At 34.8% G+C, this 25,612-nt stretch overlaps 1 protein-coding gene across 5 annotated transcripts in view; it reads left to right on the plus strand.

Annotated features, from left to right (window-relative positions):
- LOC107439983 (acetoacetyl-CoA synthetase) overlaps positions 1 to 25,612 on the plus strand; it is a 61,495-nt gene that overhangs the window by 23,049 nt on the left and 12,834 nt on the right. For all 5 annotated transcript variants that reach the window (XR_015429380.1, XM_087152280.1, XM_087152282.1 and 2 more), the window contains exons 7-13: positions 630 to 744; positions 2,557 to 2,638; positions 3,576 to 3,729; positions 11,865 to 11,942; positions 15,114 to 15,303; positions 22,987 to 23,109; positions 24,300 to 24,413. Coding sequence is in view for 4 of the 5 variants with exons in the window: in XM_087152280.1 (XP_087008406.1) it covers positions 630 to 744; positions 2,557 to 2,638; positions 3,576 to 3,729; positions 11,865 to 11,942; positions 15,114 to 15,303; positions 22,987 to 23,109; positions 24,300 to 24,413 (856 nt within the window). In the remaining variant the exon portion in view is untranslated. The remainder of the gene's footprint in view (positions 1 to 629; positions 745 to 2,556; positions 2,639 to 3,575; positions 3,730 to 11,864; positions 11,943 to 15,113; positions 15,304 to 22,986; positions 23,110 to 24,299; positions 24,414 to 25,612) is intronic.

Consider the following 25,612-nt stretch of genomic DNA (forward strand, 5'->3'; position numbering starts at 1 on the left):
TACATTCGCTTCTCGCTAGGAGCCGTCTTTAAGCTTTATTCTTCAAAAAGAAATGGTTTAAGATGGATTTAATCCCTACTTCACTTTTTCGTTCCACAGGTCAGAAAAGTAATTGGTCAAAGTGTAGAAACCTTTTGATTTACTTAGTTTAATATTAATTTGCGACTCCAAATGTGCATAGTTGTTTTTATTATATTTTACTCAAATGTTCCAAAAACCCAAGTACAAGGTGGACATTATAGCGCTCATTATAGACATTATAGCATTATACGCTGTTAGACATTATATAGACATATATAATGTAATATATAGACGCTATATAGACATTATAGCATTATACGCCGAATTTACGGTTAAAATACGTAAAGTCACCAAAATAAAGAGTGGATTCTTGCGAAAGTGGTGCATGGTATACAAAAGATAATTACTTATTCTTTTTTTTTCATCCGAAAATATTCAAAAAACTCATATTTTCATTTAAATAACATTATCTATGCTGTAGAATGTTAATAGAAAGATTTTACTTCCAAAAATTTCTGATTTGTGTTTTTAAGTTTTCGGAATAACACATTTTCTTATTTATTTAGAGTAAGTCATGTAATTTGTCTCATTATCATTTTAATTTCCAGGCTGTGTTGAGTAGATTTTCTCAGATTGAACCTAAGATCCTTCTTACGACAGATCGGTTTTCTTACGGCGGAGAAGAGTTTCAGCTGATGCAAAACATTCAAGAAATAGTAAATGGTATGAAAAACATAGTTCACAGAACTGTCTTTTGCCTAACTGGCTCAATGTTAAAATTTGTATAATAAGTGCCCATTCTTCGTCACACTGCACAAAAATAAATGTTGCTCCGAAGAAGTAAGTATTAAAAATGTCGTTTGCACGAAGCTTAATTTAAAATTTGTGAAATCTTATCTCTTTTACATGTGAGCGAATGAATGATGCATGCTGAAAAGCAATTTATGTTTTTAGTCAATGTCAATTTTTATTTTAAGACTTGTCAAAATGTGCAGAAAAATAAAAGAAGCTAATTTTAAAATAAAATGATCCCACTGCCATAGAATATCACTGATGCATAGACACTATCTGACCTTAAGTGACCAGAAACTCAGTGGCGCTGATTCGAAAAGTCCTGATGCCTTTCTTATTTGCATCAGTGACAGCGTGTACGCGCTTGATACTTCCCACCTATTTCTGATAGGAGATCATAGGAATTGACTTTTTAGCGTCCACAGCTGAAGTGAATGCTGGATGTGAGAATTTTATTTTACAACCGTCGTTGAGCAGTTTTCCGGTTTATGACTACTAATGTTCAACACCGTAGCCTTGTAATTTTGAACCCAATCCAGAACACAAGGGATCAAGTATTGGGAGAAATTTGCCTTCGTGGAGGACTTTTTGATGGAACTAACCCGTATTTGCGTTACATGGAGAGGAAAACTTACGAAAACCTCCCACGGTTAACCTGACGGCAAGAGGACTCTAACCCATGATCAGTTTACCACTTAAAATATTTTAGGTCAGCACTGTGCGAGCGGGGCGTGGAATCGTATCGGCGAGCCACCGGTTTGATTCTAACCCGATTCACCTCATTGGAAAGCGAACACTCTATCCCCTAAGCTACGACGGCTCTGGTAGTGAGGATGGACCATTTGGTCGGTTACATTAGTGGTCTCTAATCCTCGGGAGTGCAGGCCGGTACCCGTCCATGAATCAAATAATACTGTGTGGCCCAAGGAGCATTAAATTACGTATTTCCCTGTTATTTATTGTGGTGTATTTCTCTCGAATTTCTACGATTTTCTTTGGAAAAAAGTATAACCGGGAGCTTAGATATGCTACCTAAACTCGAATTTTATTTTGAAGGCATATTCAAATACAATGAAATTAAAATAATTAAATCAAAACAATCTCAATATAAACAATCAAGTCCTTCCCCCAATCCTTCGGTGACCCGCGGTAAAATTATCAAATGTTGTTCAGTCCCCAAAGCGATAAAAGGGTTGGGGAGCATGGGAGGGGGGAGATTTTGTTCTAGTATATTCTTCTGGCTACTTCGTCCCAAAAGTCCCCTAAGGGATTTAGATTGGGGTTGTGAAAATGGCCAATCCAGTTTTTGAACATCCATTTCGTCAAACATTGGCTGCTCAAGTTTTGATGTATAAATGGAGCAGTTATCCAGCTGGAAGAGATATGAGCCATTCTTTTGCCAAAGAGTTGGGAGAGTAATATCATCCAGAATGTATACTTATATCTCAGAGTTCATGTTTCTAATCACGGGAACTAAAGGACCCAGACCAAAATATGAAAATGACCCTTTCACCATGATGCTTTAGATGTGTGTTGGCATACTTTTGGCTAGATAATGAATCTGTTGCTGCCTTCCTAATTGAAGAACTTCTCCAACACAATGATAACATAGAACAATGGCATTAAATTTTTTAGCATAATGAAATAAAAATTCATTTGACTGAAATTGTTTGAAATTTGCAATCATGTCAAAGATAGCATTTTGAGAAAATTGATATTTCTCTACATTTTATTCCATTTTAGGGTTACCGTCATTAGAAAAAGTTATCATCGTACCCTCTAGAATATCGTCCAAGTTGATTGACACACAAAAAATACGAAACAGGTGATGAATTATAAATTTTGTTACTTTTTTAATACGTTGTAGATAAAAACTTGAAGTATTTTTAAGTAAAAGAAAAAAAAATCTTTGAAGTATAAAATATAGCACAATCAGAGAAGACAACCTTTTTAAAAGCTGTTGTTTGGAATTTCTATTGTATTTTATTTTTCTTTAATAATATAATCGAAATTCTAACGATCTAAGTTTTCAATATGATTGGTTTATTTGCATTTGATACAAAAAAAGTGCATCTTATATTTATAACGAAATATTTCAAACATGTATTAGAAGTTTAAAAGATCAAAAATCAAAATTTTTATTTTGCTTACTCATTACCGAGAGTTTAATCAGTAAATAATTCAAATAAACTGATAACACTTCTTGCTTACTGAAACTGATATATAAACTGATATGATTGCTTATAAACTGATTACATTCTGTTTTATGATTTCGATATCACATTTATCTGATTGATGTATTCAAAAAATGACCGACAATTTAAAAAATTATTTTGGAAAAAATTAAAATAGAAAAACCAACAGAATTTTGTTTAGATGGTTTCTTCACCAAATTTCGAACTCATTCACGAATTTCGCCAACGGATGGCGTTACAATTGAAATCGAATAACCGCCATTTGCAATTACAGTCGCGGTTTAAGGACAAAATTAACTGACTCTCAAACAAATATTCCAATTAAATTGGTCTGACATGCTGTAGAAAACATTGTTTTATGATTTCTCTTGCTAGGAGCACCATCTGTTGATGAACTTTATTACTATTTTTAAAATTTAGTGAGAATAAATAATAAGATTTCCTATACAAAAGGCAATAAATCGTACATTCACTCCTTTTGTTTTCATTATTTGAATTATGGATGCTTTTAAAGAGTTCAGTATATAAGAAGTAAGCTGATGTTGCATTATGTTTCTTTTTTTTTAGTTGTCTTTTAGATGACTTTTTGGAGAAAGGGAAAGAGGTTGATGGCACAGTTCCGCCTATCATATTCGAGCAAGTGTCACTATCACACCCTATTTTCATCAATTTCACTTCCGGAACGACTGGCTTGCCTAAACCTTTGATACATGGAAGTGGAGTAAGTGCTGTGTTTCTGATTTATTACCTACAAATAATTGCTTAATTAAACTTTTCCACTATATACTCCAAACCATAGATATGATTAAACACTTACCAAGGTTCGACTAGCCATTGCCAAGCCTATGACTAATAATTTATCAATATTTAGTTTGGTCACTTATCAAAACTTTTATCAAGATTTAAAAATACGCGAAGAGAGCTGTGCTATATAGTGATGGATTATAAATCATCGATAATTCTTAAACTTCGAGTTTATTTTCACAATATATCATGATATTGTTTTAAGATAAATATTGAATGTAAGATTCTCATCTAATAAAAAATGAATCGAATGTAAGATATGATAATATCGTGAGTGTTTTCAACAACGATAATTATCTAATACGATAACATTTTCAGAAACGATAAATATTATTAAAATATCGAGAGTATTATTTTAACGATAGTCATTGAATAATATATATCACAAATAATTCTGAAAACGATATGTATCAAACATGATAATATCGTATTATCGATAACAGTAATTATCGAATACGATGTTAGAGAAAAAAATTGGATAAATTTACTTTGAGTAACAAAAATATTGACCATAGTAATAATAATCTAAGTCATTAAATCAGAAAAATATCGCATATATTTTTGATTCATTGCGTGATAATGTCCTATATGTAGTCTGTATACGCCAGCTCTTTTAGACGCCTTCCACGATCTAACGCACGATTTCTAGTTTTCTTCTCTATACTATATTCAACCGTATACTGTATTCAAGTATGTTCATTTAGAATGAGATGGTTACTAACTACACATTCATATTTATAATTTTTGCTTCATTTTTTTTCTCATAAAACTATCATACTCATCTTGAATTTGTATCCGTTAAAATTTCAATGAAAGATTTTAATTTGTAACCTTTTCCATGATTTTTTAAGGGATGCCTTTCGTCCTTTTTTATTTTACATTAAAGGGATATGTTTTTGAAGCTATAGTATAATAAATTAATTTCTTTATTCATATAGATATTTTTTTGTAGAAATGAATGGTTTTTTGATGATGTATAGAGGAAAAGGCGATATCTTGGAGATGTCTTTTTATTAATTACATTTTTAAAGCTCAAAAATTATGGGGAGAAATCGGACAAAACCGGTTACTTAAGGGTACTTTTTTTCCTAAGAAATTTCATAAATAAAATTGCTTACATTTTTATTTGTATCATAAAATATTTTCTAAAATTAAAAAATATTCAATGAAAGGAAAAAAGCTATACTTCTAGAACAAGTTAACTGTTTTTTGGAAGTATGCAAAAACATCTGCTATGTATAGAAATAATAGAAGAAACTTTCTTTCCAACTAAAATACTAATTTATGGCAACAAATTAATAATATTACCCTAATGCACTGAGAAATTTAAAATCAGGAAATTTAAAATCAACACAGGAAATTTAATACATGAAATTTAACACCAAGAAACATAAAGGATGTTATTAATTCTCGTAAACGTAATTAAAACACAACTTCAGTATATTTTGAAAAAGAACAACATCTACCTTTATTTACAAACGACTACTAACTAAAGTGTTGCCATGCAGAGACAACTAAGTTCTTTTACTTAATCTCGTTACTAGGTAATTACAGGCGTGCAACATCCTCCCCGCCCTGGTCGACCTCCAGGGGGATGACCAGCTGCACGGGTCGGGAAATTGTCCCTCCATTTACACGCAGTATGCATGTACGGGCTTTGTTGTCACGGCCTAAGATTACTGACTCGACGCGTGCTTTCCTCCAGGTGTGCCGAGGTCTGACGTCCTCCTGCAACAAGACCACATCTCCGACCCGGATTACAGTACCTATAGATGGGTTCCTCACATGGTGAAATGTTCTCAAGTCCATCAAATACTCCTTCTGCCATCTTTTCCAAAAGGAGTCCATTAATTGTTGACGACTTCTCCATATGCGTGTTAAATCAGAGTCTGAACTCGATGGGCCAGAAGGGATAGTTGTGAGTCGTTTTCCTATCAGAAAGTGAGAGGGTGTCAGTGCTTCGTCCGGATCATCTGTAATACCATATTCATGAACAATTGGTCTGCTGTTCACGGCGGCTTCGATATCACATAGAACCGTGACCAGACTGGTAGTGTCTAAGCAAGCTTTACCAAGGGTCTTCCGCAGACACTGTTTGATAGTACCAATCATTCTCTCCCAAAACCCTTCCCACCAAGCCGCACGTGGGGCGATGAATTTCCATGTCATGTTGTGATGAGCATAAAACTGGTGTACCTTGGAAGAGGATATGATGTTCCACAAGGACCTCAACCCCTTGTCTGCAGCGCCGAATGTTGTGGCGTTATCTGTGTACACAGTATGAGGAAGGGAACGTCGAGATACGAACCGTTGTAGCGCAAGTAAGAAAACATCGGTGCTTAAATTAGACACTACTTCCAAGTGGATGGCTCGAGTTACAGCACACGTAAATATGACTATGTAGGCCTTTGTAACCAATTTTTCGTTTTTAACATAGAGGGGTCCGGCAAAGTCAATTCCAGTTGTTTCAAATGGGGTCGACTTTTGAATTCTTTCAGCGGGTAATGGAGCTTCTATCTGTTCACCACGCTTTTGCTTCAGTATCTTGCAAGGAAGGCAAGTGTGTATGACCTTTTTAATGGCTTGTCTTGCTCTTAATATCCACCATTTAGAACGAAGCTGAGAAAGCACAATCCTAATTCCTAGATGGTGCATTTTTAAGTGTGTGTGGCGTATGAGCAGGCTTGTAAAAGGGTGAGAACCTTCCAATAAGATGGGATGTTTTTCCGATTCTGATAAGTCAGAAAATTGCAGTCTGCCTCCAAGACGTATTATGTTGTTGTCAAAAAGTGGGTTGAGTTTTTCTATTTTTGAGTTCTTAGGAAGTGACTTTGATTTCGACAGGGCTTCATATTCTAAAGGAAAAGATTCCTTCTGAACGGCTTGTATCCAATAGTTGCAAGCTTGATTCAGTTCCGTGGCATTCAATTCACCAACCATCTTTTCTTGTGTTTTGCAGTTGTGAATAAAGCGAAAAATCCAAGATGTCACGCGTAACAATTTAAAGTAAGAGCTGTAGTTTCCAGCATTGATAATTGGCAGAGTAGAGACAGTGTAAAGAGTCTGCACTTTCTTCTTCTTTAATTCTAAGTTGTGAGTGTAATCTTCATAAGTGTTTTTAGAATCAGGCCAGTTTTCAGGTTTGATTAACCACTTAGGACCGTGCCACCAGATTTCTAGATGTCTTAGCGTTGATGGTGAAGTACCTCTTGATAATATATCACCAGGATTGTCCTTTCCAGGGCAATGTCTCCATTGGGAAGGATTAGTATGAGAAACAATTTCCGTTACTCGATTGCAAACAAATGTCTTCCATTTATTTGGGTCACTGCGAATCCAACCCAAAACTACTTGGGAATCACTCCACAATATTGCATTGGAAATAGGAATATTAGTTTCAGCACAGAAGTATCGCAACAATCGAGCTCCCATCAGAGCCGCTAGCAGTTCCAAGCGGGGCAAGGTGACTTTCTTGATAGGTGCAAGTCTGTTGCGACTACACACTAAATGCACGTTTGCTTGATCACCATGAGAACTAACTGTGTATAAAACTGCTCCATAGGCTCGTTCAGATGCGTCGCAAAACACATGAATAGTAAAGGGAACGTGTGATGAAACGCCTATAAATCGAGGAATTTGAAAGGAGCAAACGTCATCAAGTTCTCCAATAGCAGCATTCCATGAAGTTGCCAAATTAGAGGGCAGTATTTCGTCCCATTTAATTCCTAGAATCCATGTGTCTTGAAACAGAATTTTTCCAAAAATTACAAATGGAGAAAACAGTCCTAAAGGATCGTAGAAGCTAGCAATACAGTGGAGTAGCCATCTCTTTGTAAGTGGTTTGTCTTGAACAGCGCAGAGAGAGGTTTTGAAAGTATTTCCGAGGGTGTCAGTTTCTGTATTCCACTCTATGCCTAAAACTTTAACAGTTGTTTTGAATCCTTCATCTTGATCTCGTAATTGGTTCTGAAGCAATGTTGAGTTTGTAGTCCATTTCTCCATTGGAATTTCAATCAATTGCATCAATTCTTTGACTTCTTTATGCAGTGTGGTGATTTCAGATTCTGTTTCAACACTAGCAACAAAATCGTCCATGTAAAGATGTTTATCGATCATGGGAGCAGCAATCGGGAATTCATTCACGTGCTTTGAAGCCACTTCACGTGTTGCAGCACATAACAAAAAGGGGCTGCATGCTAGTCCGAAAGGTAGACGAGTAAATCTGTAAGTAATTATTTCGTCCGTGAAAGATGGGTTAGTTTTGTCCTGTGCTAGTCTGTACCAGAAAAATCTTGTGGAATCTCTATCTCTTTCATGTAGGCTTAGTTGTAGAAAGGCCTTTTTTCCGTCACCTGTGACTGCAAATTTGTGCATTCGCAGTCTGAGTAGACAACCAATCGTTTCAGGTAAAAGATTTGGACCGATTTCTAAAGTATCATTCAGTGAAGGCATTCCTGGATCATGTGATGATGCATCGAAAACAATCCTCCATTTGGTCTCGTTAAGTTTCACTTTTTTGACAGCATGATGGGGTAGGTAAAATACAGTGTTTGAATTTGAAGGTTCTAGCTCACAAACTTCAACGTGTCCTTCTACAATGTAGTTTAGCATACAACTATCGTATTCTTTCTTCATAGCATCATTAGATGCAAGTCGCTTCTGGAGAGACTTCAAACGTTTTTCGGTAGTAGCTATGTTAGTAGACAAAATTGATTTTGTAGGCTTCCTAGGCAGAGACACAACTCTACGATTTCCCTCAGTTTGGTAGTTTTCGTGAAATTCTCTCATAATTTCATTTTCTCGAACAGTTTTGTTCCTGATTTGAGTGTCTTTGATACCAATACTATCCAACTCCCACAAGCAACGCACTTCGTCATCCAAACAATCATCAGAAATTTGAACAGAAACATGGTGAACTGATGAATCATGTTTGATGGTTGTGTGTGTTCGTGACCCATTAAGGATCCATCCAAAAATAGAGGGTACTATGGCAAGAGATTCTGTAACTTTAATCGGGGGTTCCGTAGTGACCACATGCCAATAATAATCACCACCAATGAGCAATTCGATGGGTAAGTTGTCGTCTCCTGGAGGGTCTGCAAGTGTTAGTTTTCGGCTTCGAGCAAATCGAACAACGTCCACAGGGGCAGCAGGGTGTGAGGTATATCTGTTGGAACTTTCGAAAGCTGTTATAGAAACAGAGTTTTTGTTCCATAAACTTGAAAGTGAAAGTTGCACACATCTTCGCATGTTTCGTGAAGTACTGGGAGATTCAAAAACATGTACATTTAGTTGCTCAGTGCTTACAATTGGGAGTTTCAGTTTGTCAATGAGGTTTGCATCGACAAAGCTTGTCTGGCTACCTCCATCCAAAATGCATCGGGTTAACTTCGTAAGACCTGTGGGTCCAGTAACATACACGCGTGCAGTTTGTAAATGGGTAAAGCTAGTTTTAGGTATGTTGATGTGATGAACCTCACTATTTTGGATCGCAGTGTTTAGTGCAGATGAACAAATGGATACGTGGTGTTTCTTCTTGCATTTTGTACAGCGAGCAGTATCTTTTCGAGGGCAATTTGTCATTCTGTGTCCTCTATTAGTACATAAGAAACAACGGTTAGAGCCTTTTAACTTTTGTATGCGAGTGTCATAGTCAGTTATGGTTTCGCATTTCTGAGCCCAATGACCAGAAGATTCACAAAAGGCACAAAATGGGGTATAATTCTTTTTCTTGTGTACAGAAGTGGACTTATTATTTACGTTAAAGGCAGTAGTTGGAGTAAACGGTTCAATAACGTCACCTTTTATTTTTGACGTAGTTAATGCTCCTTGCACTTCTTGTGATAAGAACTCCATCATTTTCGTAATGTTTCCTTCGGCCAATTTTTCTCTTTGGGCATGAATGATCCACTGTTTACAAATGTCGTCTGGAAACGCTCGTAGTAATTTTGGAGCTAATACACGACCGTAACTGTCAATGTCTTCACCAAGTGCGCGTAAGGCCTGCAGTCTTCTATTACATTCAATGTAGGTTTCATTTAAGGCTGTTGCCGATGAGTTGCGTACTGGTGTTAGATTTTCCAGAAAGTCCAAATGTGCTTGGATAATTCTATTTTTGTCCCCATATCTATCCATTAGTAGCTTTTTAGTGGTTTCATATGTGGCAGCAACAATACTGATACCATCAACTAAACGTCTTGGTTCGTCTTGCAAATAACCTCTTAAGAACACATGTTTGTCAATAGTTGAAAGGTTTGGATTGGAGTCTACAGAAGATTGGAATTGTTCCCAAAAACTTTGCCAATTTTCAATTTCACCGCCAAATGGTTCTAATTTAATCGTCGGTAGTTTCACTGTGTACGTTGGGCTAACAGGTGTTATCTGACCAGCAAGTGATGGATTAGTAACCGAATTAGTCGCCAAATTGACATTTTCAGTGCCCAAATTAAGATTATAGCTAGCGTTAATAGTTGGCGATAGTTTATTTTGGATGTATTTTCGGGCTTTAAAAATTGCGCGCTCAGCATTTTCTGTATAAGTTTCACATTGAGTAATGTCATTTTCATATTCGTCATCCGTAAAAAGAACATGGATTTCATTATCAATCGTTTTCATTTCATTTAAAATAGTTGTTAAACGACTTACCGCATATTCCATATCTTCATTCAAAGTATCGTCTGTCATGTTGTCAATCTCAGTTGAGACACGAGTTATGTTGCTTCGAATAGTTTTTCGTTTCCGCTTCAATTGCGACACTTGTTCTTCTTTCGTCGCCATTTTTCTTTCGTGGAGATCAAAATTCGCAATAGTAAAAGTTCGCAATAGTAATAGTTTCGTAAAAAACCTTTGGCGTAATTCGTAATAAATTTTGGCGTAGTTCCAAGTCGCTGATTCGTATGAGTATTTCGGCACCAGATATTAATTCTCGTAAACGTAATTAAAACACAACTTCAGTATATTTTGAAAAAGAACAACATCTACCTTTATTTACAAACGACTACTAACTAAAGTGTTGCCATGCAGAGACAACTAAGTTCTTTTACTTAATCTCGTTACTAGGTAATTACAGGCGTGCAACAGATGTATTTATCATGTTTGTAAATTAAGTTAGTTGATCAGATTTAGGATTAGCAATTATAAATCAACCTTTGATCATGTTTCAATGAAAATAAAAGGCTTCATGTTCCCATCGATTACACTTGAGGCATTGTATTTAATTAATTTATTTATTTATTATAACCGTCATTAAACAGCGGACCCAATTTTTGGATTTTCGATTACTAATGTTCAACTCCGTTGACTTGCAATTTTGAACCCAAGCCAGAAGACAAGGGAATTCCTGGATCAAGTATTAAGAGAAATATACCTTCGTGGAGGACTTTTGATGGAACTAACCCGCATTTGCTTTACATGGAAAGGAAGACCACGAGAACCTCCCATTGTTTGCCTTACGGCAAGGGGACTCTAACCCATGATCCGTCTACCACTGAGGATATTTCACGTCAGCACTGTGATTGGTGCAAGCCGGATGCGGAATTCGTATTGCGTTGGTGTCTACAAGCAAATAGCTTACTCTTTTTTTTTCATTCCTAAATTGCAAGATGCCTCTCTGATACTATTACCAGGCAAATTCTTGTAAATCGCAGCAATAGTTTTGTCAATCTCTCCCGTATACTAATTATAAATACAAACTTTATTTTTTAAAGCTGAAAAAACTAATTGCATATTATTTCTCTGGTTTTTAACAAACTATAAGACAAGTTTTCCATTTTTTAACAAAAATTATTTGTTAAATTACTTCTAGATCCTCATATCCGTCGTTAAAGATCTTGCTATTAACTAATTCCATATTATTTCTCTTGTTTTTAACAAACTATAAGACAAGTTTTCAATTTTTTAACAAAAATTATTTGTTAAATTATTTCTAGATCGTCCTATCCGTTGTTAAAGATCCTGCTATTAACTAATTCCATATTATTTCTCTTGTTTTTAACAAACTATAAGACAAGTTTTCAATTTTTTAACAAAAATTATTTGTTAAATTATTTCTAGATCCTTCTATCCGTCGTTAAAGATTACTTCATTCAATGTGATTCAGGACCGGGCAGTGTTTGGCTTGGCACATCACCGGTAAGTGATTGATATTTTATTCCTTGGATGAATACAGAGCGGGTAAATACAACTAATACTTCAAACGTTAAGGAGATCTAGAGAAAGAAAAATGGATACCGTTGTAATAGAACGGTAAGCATGAAAACAATCCTTACTCCTATTCAATGTGAAGAGAGACTTTGATCTGATCAAACCTTTCATTACGTCGTCTATGACGTATTACTGTTTCTTTATGCCGAAATTTTTGGTATTAAACGAATTCAAAATTATTTTCAGTAAAAGTTTAAGAGTCTATTACTGATTTTCGTTGTAACAAATTTTGCAGAAATGATTAATAGGCTATAAATAAAGACATAATGGACTGACTTTGGCGGAACAAGCATCGGGAGGGCTCAAAATTTTCTTTATATTGAATATTGGTAAGAATTGTTTTTATTCAAACAGAAACCATATCAGTTTTTTCAAGTTATGAATATTAAGTTCAAATAACTATTCACCATTTATCATTGTTGTTTATAAATTAAATAGTTACTTAGCATCTAACTTCAACTGTCGCTATTTTCCTATTTTAGATTCCTCTCAATTTATGAAGTAAACTATCATTCATTTAATTCTCAATGTCCCGTTTTCTTTTTAAAAAAGTAAAGCAACAAATTTGAATAACTGCTTAACAATCATTAGAGCGTCAATTATTAATAAGAGTAATTATTATAGAGTATTTTTATAGTGTAGTAATTAAAATTACTAACTACTCGTGTACCAATTTAAAACGGTTTTTATCTCTCTTATATTAAATTTTTAATGACTTAGGTACACAGGTGCCCACTGGGTAGCGTTAAATGTGCAACAATTCCGGTATCTTTCGAGGTGAAGAACGAATGTTCAGTACCTGCTATTAAAAACAAAAATAATAAGTTTTCATATTTTCAAAAATTTCAACACAAAGAGTCAGGCATCATCGAATCTATCTAACTCCGTGTCTTGGGATATTCAGTCACTTTTAGATGCACGTAAAAAAAAAATTTTAAATTTTTTTCCGCACATGCGCTGTATAAAGCAACTACTTCAATTACTCTTATTTGGCGCAGTTTTTATTATTATTTTTTTAATTTTAAAGCAATAATTTTATTATGAGTTTAAAATTTATTCAAACGCTTTGTTTAGTTTTTTTTTTAATATTTAAGCTATAGCAAAAGTGGCACTTGACCTAGTATATATTTCGGACATTTACCAAAGGTCTAGTCATACTAGGTCTGGTTAAGTGCCATTGCCCGGTACACATTTGCCCGGTATATCCTACACTGATGTTTTTTTATGGTCAAGTGCTACTGCCCGGTATGCCCTACACTGATATTTTTTTATGGTCAAGTGCCACTGCCCGGTATACATTTGCCCGGTATACCCTTCACTGATGTTTTTTTAAAGTCAAGTGCCATTGCCCGGTATATATTTGCCCGATACTCCAAACACTGATGTTTGTTCTAATCTATCTTCAGTAAGTATTAAAATATCGAATAAATGTAATTATATCCACGAATAAATTAATATCAAATTGGGTGTAATAAATATTTCGGACATTGACCAAAGCGACTAATTTGATTGTCAACATTCACCGGGGAAAGTCAACAACCACCGATTTCGGTCATTCACAGTAACATGCACATTATTTACATAATAACCTCATCAGGACGATTATTTCATATTTTGCCTAAATAGCATCCGGCATTTCAAAAAATAAAAATAATTGGTTTTGTTGGCGATGATCTCGTAAGGCGATAAAGAATCATGCGTAGTACAGGTAAGGAAGATATTAACCTCGAAGGAAAAGTGCATGAATAACCTAAGGAACCATGTATCTCTTTCTTCCATCTGTTTAATTGTTTTTTTCCTCATCGACTCTAGCGCAAAATTCAAAAATGAAAATCTCGAGACAGATAAATAATTTTCTTCACAACAATGAATAAATAGCCATTGCCTAAACCAAAAAGTCAGAATTATAAAAAATTCGCGAAATAAAACCCTTAAAACTGCAGTAAGTTTCTGAAAAAGAAAATCCTGGCATTAAAATCATAATTAAAAATGGCTCCTTCAGCGCGTCAACTTTCCTTCTATAGTTACATATCCGTGGGTCCACATTGTATTTTTTACTATAAATTTAACTGTTAATGAATCGCAAATTAATTTTCTTATGGTATTTTTTAATCCTTTCGCCGTAAATGAGACGCTGGTGTCCAATTTATATATTTTTTGACTCTCTAATTTCTAGCAAAAATATATTTTGGTACTTTTTCATTATAAAAGACAGTAACAGTTACTTAAAAAATCTTTGTATTATGTAATATATTTGTACTAAATTATAATATAAATTATATTTGTACTAAATTATAAAATCCAAAAAGAACAGTTTGAAAAACAGAATTTCATTCATATTCAAAAATTTATCAATAATTGAGTTTGCAAATTAAAGAAAAAAAAATTCAGTAGTGAATAACTGTTTTTTTTAATCTAAATAACTACAATAAGTGCAATAACTAAATAAGTGCAAAATTGAAAAATTAGTGTTAGGAAGATTTTACCTTTAACGCAGAAAAAGACACCAATGTTTCATCCTGTATTTCATAACTATAAATTTTTTTTTTTAATGGCGGGCACTTGGAACTATTGTCCATTGGCCACGGAAAGTGCCAGAACTGCTAACTCTCTTTTCGTTACCCAGTGGACACCTGTGGCGAAACCACGGCGGTGGGGCAGCGTCACCCACGTCACACTACCACAACCCGTTTATAGGGCGGGTCACATTCACACATGCACACACAAAGGAGAAAGGACATAGAACACAGATAGAGAGAAAGAAGCATCCATGCCTTGCCCAGGATTCGAACCCAGAATGCAAGGACATTCTGATGCAAGGACATTCTGGTGCAATGACAGTTCCCTGCCCCCTACACAGGCCAGTCGGCACTATAAATTGTTAAAATGCTAAAATATAACATTGTTCGCTTATTTTTTTAAGTTATTTGTCCGTTCTAAGGCCTAGATAATTCTTCACGGCATTATGGTACGCATCGATAAAATTAGAACTTTTCTTTAAATGAAAGGTACTTAATAGTAGCCTTGGCAAAAGAGCTTCGGAAAACCATGTTATGTCCTGAGATCTTCGATGCTAGTAATTCCACACTGTAATTCCAGGTGGGATGGGTCACGTGGAACATCTTCGTTTCATTGGCAACGTTCGGAAGTACTGTACTGATCTACGATGGCTTTCCCTTCTTTCTGAGTCCCACTACCTTATGGGATATGGTGGATGAATACAGAATCACCCATATCTTTATCGCCACAAGTATCATTGAAGAGCTGATCAAAAGGAACCACATGCCTAGTAAGTAAACTATGAAGACACTTCTTTACGGTTGTTTTTCAATGGCGCTTTTTTGTTCATAATATACTATTCTCTGCAACCGTTTGTTTTTTAAGAATTATTCGCGGTTGTTTGGCTAAGTTCAGCCAATATTTAACCTGAGCTTCTCCATACTTATACTGAAAATGGCTCAAAAAGTCAATATGTAGAAAAGCTACCGTTCGTCGAAAATGAAAAACGTTTGTGGTCTAACTAAAGACCTAACTCCAATGATGCATTATCTAGGTTCATAAAAATTTTAAAAACTGAGAATTATTCCTTAATTTTGATACTTCCTTAAAATGCAACAGATGGCGATTCAATCATCATTTTGTGAAAATGGACAGAAATCGTCTTCTCCTTCAATTCAAATTTTGGGTCACTTTAGCTCATTTGTTGCATTTTATTTTATTTTTTTCATAACCGTCGTTGAACAACCAACCCAATCTTTTGGGTTTAGGACTACTCCATAACCTTGTTATTTTGAACCCAATCCAGAAGACAAGGGAGCTCCTGGATCAATATTAGGAAAAATTTTCCATCGTGGAGGACTTTTTGATGGAACAAACCAGCATTTGCGTTACATGGAGAGGAAAACCAGGAAAACCCTCCCACGGTGAGCCTGAGGGCAAGAGGACTTTAATCCATGATCCGTTTACCACTGAGTATATTTTACGTCAGCACTGTGGTCGGTGCAAGCCGAATGTGGAATTCGTATCGACCAGCCATCCCTGGGATTTGAACCCGGTTCACCTCATTGGAAGACGAGCGCTCTATCCCCTCAGCCTTCAAGGCTCTGGGTTAGTGTATTTGTAATTTATTTACATCACACTAGATCTACACTATAGGCTTTTGGCGACTGATTGGCAAAAGTTTGGAACATCCCTGAGAATGATCCGAAGACATGTTACCACAATTTTGATCCTCTGCAGAGGAGATGGCACCCCTGTTTCGGTAGCCCGTCAACCTGAGAGCGAAATTGAGCGTTTTACGGTTTAGCAGTTTAGCGAGGACCAATACCGCACACTCTCGGTCCCATCGCAGGCTCATGAAAGTGGTCTCCCACCCGCAAACTGACCGCAGCCAATCATTTTTGACTTCAGTGATCTGTTGGTAACCGTGTAAATCTTTGGTCACAGGAGAGTAAAGCGACAGGTTGAAAGATCTTCGGGAAAGAAAATAGTGCCTGGAGTCCCTCCGCGCCGAAGAAGTTAAACTTCGCAACCTGCGACGTTAATTGTAGAAGAATCAGCAGTCGTAGAAGGATCACTAGTTCTATTCAACGACTCTTTTTACTGCTCCGCTCGCTTCCGTGATCTGTAACGGTAATATTGTGCATTTCTCTCTCGTGGACCTCTTGAACCAATGGAAGTGCTTGTGGTTGCCTCATCGTCTCGCCATAGAAAATGTATTTGTATTAATAATGTATGTGAATGCGTCATAATGTAATTTCAAAAGAGAAAACCTAACAATCAATTGATATTCACAAGAGACGTACCTTGACATAACCTTAAATCCGTCACATTGTCCGTGGGATTGTTTTCACTCATTTTTTACAATTGTTATCCACTAAATTTGAAAATAAAAAATACTACCCTATTAAATTATATGTATATCAAAACAAACTAAAAAAATATTTATAGAAAAACAATACTTTTATTATTTTTATGCTAGTGAGAACCAAAACAATATGGAAATAAATGAGGGAAAACTGGATCCTACCATGTGATTTCCTGGCCAATAAAAATGTAGCGTTAAACGTTTAACGCAACCTTGTTGGAAGTCGCATAAGAAGTATAACTTCAAAAACTCTTAACGATTTCATATAAACTAATATTAACAGTAATATTTTTTTTATTCTTACACAAATTAAGATTTCAATAATTTTTTGATGTTTTTCTTTTTATTCCTAAATATTTTAGGAGGTTTAAACTTTTTTAATTAAAACAAAATGTTTTCCAACAGAATAAAGTATAATTTGTTATTGTGCGTTAAATAAGTTTTGTTATCATGTTATCATTCGTTAAAACTAACCAAAATTAATTAATATAGATTTTGATCATAAAAAAATTGACGAAGGGTGTCATGCCTCCATGTTGCGATGGCGCTGTCAGCAAATGTAGATGTTGTAAATAAAGGTCGAGAGTTCGCACGTAGCGGCTGGAAAGAAAAGACGTTCTTTTGTTGGTCTAATTATTTATTTGGACAGTATGATATCACAGCACGCTCTCATACGAGAATTAGAGCCAAAACATGGCCAGTAGACCTAGAGATGATTTATGTAAAGTTATGGATTACAATATTTAATTCTGTGTCTTGAGCGATAGTTTTGGTTTCGTTGGACAACGATCCCGATACAGCGGAAGTGCAATGGCGTTCCCCTTTTGAATAATAATAATTGAGTATGATTTAAGTTGTAGGGGTAAGTGGAATCTTCGATTAATTGTAATTTGTGATGCTTTTAGTTTACTATGTGTATTGCTTTAGAGGAGTTAGTTTACTTTGTTAATTAGTGTTTAGTGAAGAGAATTGCTTTCGATGAAAGCGTAGTGATTAGTTGATTGAGTTACTGATATTAAAGTGTAGTTCTTTTAATAACTAAATATAAAAATGGCACTTAAGTTGAACCTTAAAAAGGATGAGTTAATTACGATTGCAGAAGAATTGGGTTTAATAATTCCCGAAAATGCTAAAATAGTGGATTTAAAGCGCTTAATTGAATCTAGCGATGAATTTAAAAATGATATTGAGTTTTTACGTGATCTAATTGAGAATGTTTTGGAAGAAAAAAGGGAAAGGTTAGAAAAAGCAAAACGGGAATCAGAACAGGAAATAGAGTTAGAAAAGTTAAAATTAGCTCAATTAGAAAAGCAGTTAGAAATTGCGAATATTAGAGGTAACCTAGTTGACACGTCTAAGACTACAGTGACCAGTGAAACGGATTGCGATAATTTAGAAAATTTAATAAAAAGTGTGAGAACATTAACAATTCGAGTGCCGAGTAAGTCGGAAGGGTGGGGCTTTTTTTTTTACTTCCTTAGAAAGAGCCTTTAACACAAAAAATATATCCGAGAAATATAAAGCAGAGATTTTACTAAACTTGTTAGAGGAAAAGGCGTCTAATATTTTAACTTATATAACAGAGAAAGATCTAAACAATTATGAGGTGATTAAATCAATTGTTTTGAGAGAATTTGAACCCACAGCGCAGGCAGTATTAGAGAATTTTAGAAGGGCATCAAGAGAAAACGAAACACATATACAATTTGCTTCGCGCTTAACTACGAGTTTCGATTACTATTTAAATTTGAGAGGAGTAAAGGATTTTGAAACTTTAAAGCAATTGATAGTGTCAGACAAACTGTTTCGAACACTAGATCGAGATACAGCCTCACATATTAACGTTAGGCAGGGCGAAAAATGGTTTAAGCCACTTGAGTTAGCAAAAGAATGTGACTTATATTTTACATCTCGAGGAAAAATTATAACTGAAAAGAGAACCGAATTAAGGGCTTATAACAACAATCACAATTCGAATGGAAACCATAAGTATGTTCCGCCTCCTTTCAGAAACTCCCCATTTACTAGAGAAAACAAATATTTTCCCTACATACGCGAATGTTATATCTGTTCTAGTAACTCACATATGGCTAAGAGTTGCCCAAATAGAAGAAATAAATACTATGAGCAATCAAATAAAGCCAGTAATGATATTCAAAACAAAACACGAAGTAACACACAAACGTCTATAAATAAATCCAGTGATAACACTGCAGTGGTTACAAATGTAAATTCGAAACATTTGCAGAGTTCTAAAACTTTAAATGAAATTAATTTGTACCCTTTACAAAAAGTCTCTATTTCTATTGCAAGTAGACAAATAGACGCAATCATCGATAGCGGGGCTGAGATCTCTATTTTGAATACGACCCTACTTCCGTCTTTAGAAATAGAAGCTAAGGGAAAAATAATTTTACAATCCGCACTTAAAGAACAAGTCGAGGCGAAATTAGCAGTATTGCCAGTTTATTATAAAAACCCTGACGATTGTCTATTTTATAGTTCAAATATTTTGTTTGCTTTAACAGATAAATTAAACATCCCTTGCTTAATTACACCGGACGCTTATAATTCTTTGATTTGTCAAAATGATGATTCAGCTGAAATCGAAAACACTTTAGTTTTAGAATTCGACCCGTCAGTAGACGTGGGGGAAGAAATGAATATAAGTTCACCAAGGTCAGAGAATTCATTTTCTCAATCGAAAGAAAGTGAAACAGGGTGCGTTGTTTATTTAATGTCGGATACTAATAAATTATGCAGTTCTAGTGATGAATATTCGGAGGCTAACAAATTTCGAGAAATGCAGAAAGATTGTTTAACTTTAAAGAATTCTTTTCAAGATGCTAGTTTGAAAAAGAATAATTTCTTTTTGCGGGATGATTTATTATTTCATAAAGATAAAATTAGTGGCGATACAATATATCAGTTAGTATTACCTAAAATTTATAGGGATAAAGTTCTTCAATTAGCTCATAATGAGAATCATTTAGGAATACGGAAAACTAAAGAACGCATAAAATTATCCTTTTATTGGCCTAATGTTTCAAAAGATGTTGAAAATTATTGTAAAACCTGCAAAAATTGTCAATTAAAGAGCCCGGAGCGAAAATCTGATAAAATTCCTATAACCCCTGTTGTTAGAGCTCCATATCCTTTTCACACGGTAAATATAGATTTAATTGGAGAAATTGTTCCACCCTCAGGTAGAAAACACAAATATTGTTTATGTTTAATTGATCAAAATTCTAGATGGCCTGAAGTCGTCCCACTAAAAAATTTGTCTGCTAAGACAACATGCGACGCCCTTTTAGAGATATTCATGCGTACCGGAATTCCAGAAGTAATTTGCAGTGACCAGGGTACTAATTTTACGTCGCAATTGACGAAAGAATTTGAAAATAGGTTAGGAGCAAGTCCTCGATTTTCCACTCCGTCTTACCCAGCCTCCAATGGTTTAGTAGAAAAATGGAATAGGGTATTTAAACAGATGTTGCACCATGTTATCCGTTCAGATCCTACCGATTGGGATAAACATATTCCATATTTACTTTTTGCGTACCGCGAAGTACCAAATTGTACGACGGGCATATCTCCTTTTAAACTTATGTATGGACGCGAAGCTAGAGGTCCCTTGTCAGTTTTAAAATCTTCTTGGTCGGGTGAGATTCCACTACCCCTAAATCTTAGCAATTCGGCAGTAGATTATTTACAGGAATTAAAAATAAATTTGGAAAAGGCCGCAGATCTCGCTTCTTTGACTACAACTAAAAAACAAAATTCTTATGCTCATTATTTTAATCGAAGTACAAGAATGAAAGAGTTTAAGAAAGGTGAATTAGTTTATTTACTCATTCCGGATTCTTCGAATAAACTATACGCAAGATGGACGGGACCAGGCGAAATAATAGAACGAGTTAATCCTAATTCATATAAGGTTAAATTACCAGATGGCAATGTGCGACATATTCATGCTAACAAAATAAGACATTTTCATGCTAGAGCACAAACTGTGGGTGTTATATTTGAAGACGATGTTGAATTTGGTGAAATTCATCCTACACCGATTATAACACCTTCGTTAAGAAAAGATGACATTGAGGTAGATGTTAGTCATTTAGAAGAAAGTAAACAAACCGAGTTGCTTGAACTTTTGCACAAGCATGCATCATTATTCTCTGGTAAAGTACAAGTAGCTAATGTAGGTGAACATAAAATTCGATTAATACCAGGTGCTGAGAGGAAGAAACCCTACATTTACAAAATTCCCGAATCTTTAAAGACTGAAGTCGACAAACAAATTTCGGAATTAGAGAATCTAGGTCTTATCGAACACAGCGAAGCAGACATTGCTTACCCAGTTGTCTGCGTGGCAAAGAAGGATGGCAGTATGCGATTATGCATCGATTTCAGACAGTTAAATGCCGTAACAAAACCCTTTGATTACCCAATGGAAAATTCAGCGGACCTCATTAACCAAATTGGGCATGCTAAAATTATATCTTGCCTAGATGTCTTAAAAGGGTACTGGGAAATTCCTTTAGAAGAGGAAAGCCGTGATCTTACTTCATTTAAAACTCATCAAGCCCAATATAGATGGAAGGTAATGCCATTTGGCCTCCGCAACGCAGCAGCTTCTTTTCAGAAAGTGATGAACAGTGCTTTAAGCGAATATCGTGAATTCTGCAAAGCATATCTCGATGATATAGCTATATTTTCTTGTGACTGGGATACGCATCTTAAACAGTTAGATATGGTACTGACCAAATTAACTGATCTGAAATTCACCGTTAATGTCAAGAAATGCGTTTTCGCAAAAACACAAATCAAGTATCTAGGTCATATTATAGGAGATGGTAGACATGAACCAGATCCTGAAAAGCTTCTTGCTATTGAAATTATCGAAACACCTAAAACCAAGACAGCTTTAAAAAGTGCGTTAGGTCTCTTCAATTATTACAGAAATTATATAAAAAACTATGCTGAGATAGCAAAACCATTGACGGATTTAACCAAAAAGAAAGTTCCAGAGCTTATTCCTTGGACTGACATAGAGGAATTATCATTCCAAAAACTAAAGAAAAAGTTGAGTGAAGCTCCTTCCCTTTATACTCCAGATCCAAAAAAACCTTATGTTATACAGTGTGATGCAAGTTCCTATGGTGTTGGTGCTTGTTTATCCCAAAGAGATGATAACGGTCAACTTTGCCCAATCAGTTTTGCTAGCCAAAAACTGAACAAAGTGCAGCAAAACTGGGCTACTATTGAACGTGAAGCGTATGCTGTAGTATGGTCGATCAAAAAGTTTGAAAATTACGTGTTTGGTGCGAATATTGATATTATAACTGATCATAATCCTCTAATATTTTTACAGAAGTCAGCACCACAATCTGCTAAGTTGCAACGGTGGGCTTTAGCTCTCCAAAGGTACAATATTCACATCACACACTGCCCAGGTGCTCAATTAAAAAATGCTGATGGTCTATCAAGACTAGTAAGTGATTGAATGTTGGTGTGTTTATTAGAAAACAAACTAACATATATAATAATCTGTTTTATAACTAGGCTTCTTTTCATCTGTAAATATACATAATTCAATTGAAATTTAATTTTCATGGTAATATCGAATCTATTGTATCAAGGTTTCTTTTCATCTGTAGTTATATAGAAATATATACCAGTTTTATATAAATTTGATTTGTACATAGTAATTGTATATATGATGCGTTATAACCAAGCAACTATACATCTGTCGTATTTCTACTATTTTCATCTGCGTTTTGCATATTTTATGTGTAAGTAATTGTAACAAGTGTTCTATTCATCTGTTTTATTTATAATTAAGTGTTAAATATATTTTTGTATATATATATATATATTATCCTATAGTGTGGATCAGATTTCGCTATACCAGGTGTAGCGCAATCTTGTCGGGGGGGTGTCATGCCTCCATGTTGCGATGGCGCTGTCAGCAAATGTAGATGTTGTAAATAAAGGTCGAGAGTTCGCACGTAGCGGCTGGAAAGAAAAGACGTTCTTTTGTTGGTCTAATTATTTATTTGGACAGTATGATATCACAAAGGGATTTTTCGTATGCATTTTTAGGTGAAAGACATTCATTAAAATCCCTGAAAGCATTTTATCTCGGAGGAAGCATTGTGAAGCCATATACTTATGACTACATGTATGATAGATTTAAGGGAAAATTTCTCTTTTCGTCTGGATTTGGTAAGTAAAACCTCAGTGTTCAATATATTATGAGTCCAATTAGTTTTAAATCTCATTAAACTTTAAAAACTGATCGAGAATGTGTGCATTTAAGTAAAGATAGTAACGTAATTTGGTTAAACGTGCGAGGTTTTATCAATTTTCCCTGAAAAACAAAAATGCGCCAACCCAACTTGGAATAACGAGGTTGAAAGTACAGTTCGAAGTTATACAGAGTATCCTGAATAACTTTTGATCTAATGATCTGATTTTCACGAAATAGGACACTATAATAATGGTTTTAGGGGGTGTCCTCAAATTTGAGAATTAATTAGTACAGACGATATTTTAAGTTTAGAAATCAAACACAAAACCTTACTTACTAAACACTTAGCTTAATAAACATAATTTTTTTTCGGCAAATTCGGAATCCTGACCCTTAAAATATAAGGAGTAATATGGGACGTAATAGTCTAGAAAATATAGTCCCAATAGTTTGGCCAGGGTCAGGAGAGCGGACCCTTCATGTTCATTTTACTTTATTTATGTATTTTTTCTCACTGTTAAGGTATATTGCCATATATGGAGAAATTTTTTCGGAGAATCGAAAAAAAATTTCATACAATTTTTAAAATTACCTTTCTAGAAATAATTGTATGCAAAACATAATATATTTTTTTCATTTTTTCTCGTTTTATTTAATAATTGTCAAAAATTTTGAATTGCAAATTTTTTTTATCATTTTCAAAGACTTAATATGGCAAAATACGAAAGTTGAACGAAATCTGTAGAATAGTTCCTAAAAAATAGGGTTTTTAAGAAGTCATATGTTTGAAATTCGTTTTCTCAGAAACTATTTAACCAATTTTGCTCGTATTTAATATTTTGCTTCATAAAACTAAATTCTTTTAAAATAATTAAAGTCTTTTTTACCTAACAATTTCAAATTTTTTAAACTACTATTAAATAAATGATAAAAAAAGCGTTATTTTAGCGTTAATTAAATGTAACTAAACATTGCATTGACATTTATTTTCTTCCTGAGGAATTATTTTCTGTTAATTCAACTAATTTACCGATTACAATAATACGCAATATCTGGATTCCATGCAATTTTGATTAATTTGTATAATTGGAATTCTACTTAATGTGTCTATTAATTCAACGTTAATGAAAGTTATTAATAAGAGCAATTGTTTTTATATTTTTAGGATCTACAGAAACTGTAGGATCGTGTTTTTTAAGTGATATGACCTTGCCTTTGCACCGAGGAGAAATAAGTGCTATAACATTAGGTTATAACTATGAATGCCTAAATGATGAAGGTTTGTAGCTACAATTTCAAAAGAGGACATACAAGGTGTTGCGAAACTAATTGTCAAAACTGTAAAGAAAAGTAAAGCACGTTATTATGATTGAGAATTACTTAATGACCCATAACTGAAAATACCATTTTGCGTAGCTGGGGAAGCTTCCCCGTGCTGTTCGTGCAAATTTGAAACGATACTTTTACCTAAATTATCTTAATTTTTACCTTTCAAATGATCCTTAAAAATATATTTATGTAAATCTAATGATTTAGCGACCGCTTTGCTGAGTTCGCAAAATATTAGATTGCAACGAAGCAGCTATTTCTGGACCTATTTGAATGTAATTTTCAATAATTATCAAATAATCTTAACTTAATCCTAATAATCCTGATCCTTATTCCTAAATATTAATAATCCTTAGTTCTAACAATCCTTAATCCTAATAGCCTGAACAGTAAATTATCTTAATTTTTGCCTTCCGAATGATCACGAGAAACATACACTGGTGTGCAAAACTTAAGCAACAAGTGCGTTTTTTGTCATAACTCTACAAGAAATCATCCGATTGACATGAAATTTGAATATGATGTACATTATTTTGTACTTAAACGATGGTCAAAGAATAATGGCGCAGAAATGAATACAAAGCTTAAAGTAGGGTATGGAACAAAAAAAGGCTTTATTTGACAAATAGTGGCGTTACACATGATTGCCTGAAAAAGCGTAAGTACAACTGACAGATGTTCCCTAGTATGGGATATGCCCTCCCCTTACTGTAATTGTTGCTTGGCATCGTCTCTCCATGCTGAGCACCAGATTATCCAGTGTTCTTGGGGTAAACGTCTCCATTCCTCCTTTAACGCATCTTTCAGCTGATGGGTGTTACCAGGAGAATACTGTCGCAAGACATCTCCCTAATGCATTCCACACATGCTCTATGGGATTTAGATCTGGAGAATAAGCTGGCCAATCCATTCGTGTGTTATCTTCCCTTTCCAGTAGCTCTTGAACATTAGCAGTACGTTGTGGCCGGGCATTGTCATCCATAAAAATGAAGTCTGGTCCAATGGCCCCTCGGAACAGACGCACATGGGGTAGGATTATCTCATTGCAGTAGCGGTCTCCAGTTACGGAACCTCGGTCGAAGATCTGAAGCTCAGTCCGCCTGTTCAACATAATGCCATGAAGTGAAACTTTTAATGCGACTTCCAACA

The sequence above is a fragment of the Parasteatoda tepidariorum genome, chromosome 9 (assembly GCF_982258835.1).
Source record: "Parasteatoda tepidariorum strain Cologne lab strain chromosome 9, Ptep-v5.0, whole genome shotgun sequence".
NCBI lineage: Eukaryota > Metazoa > Arthropoda > Arachnida > Araneae > Theridiidae > Parasteatoda > Parasteatoda tepidariorum.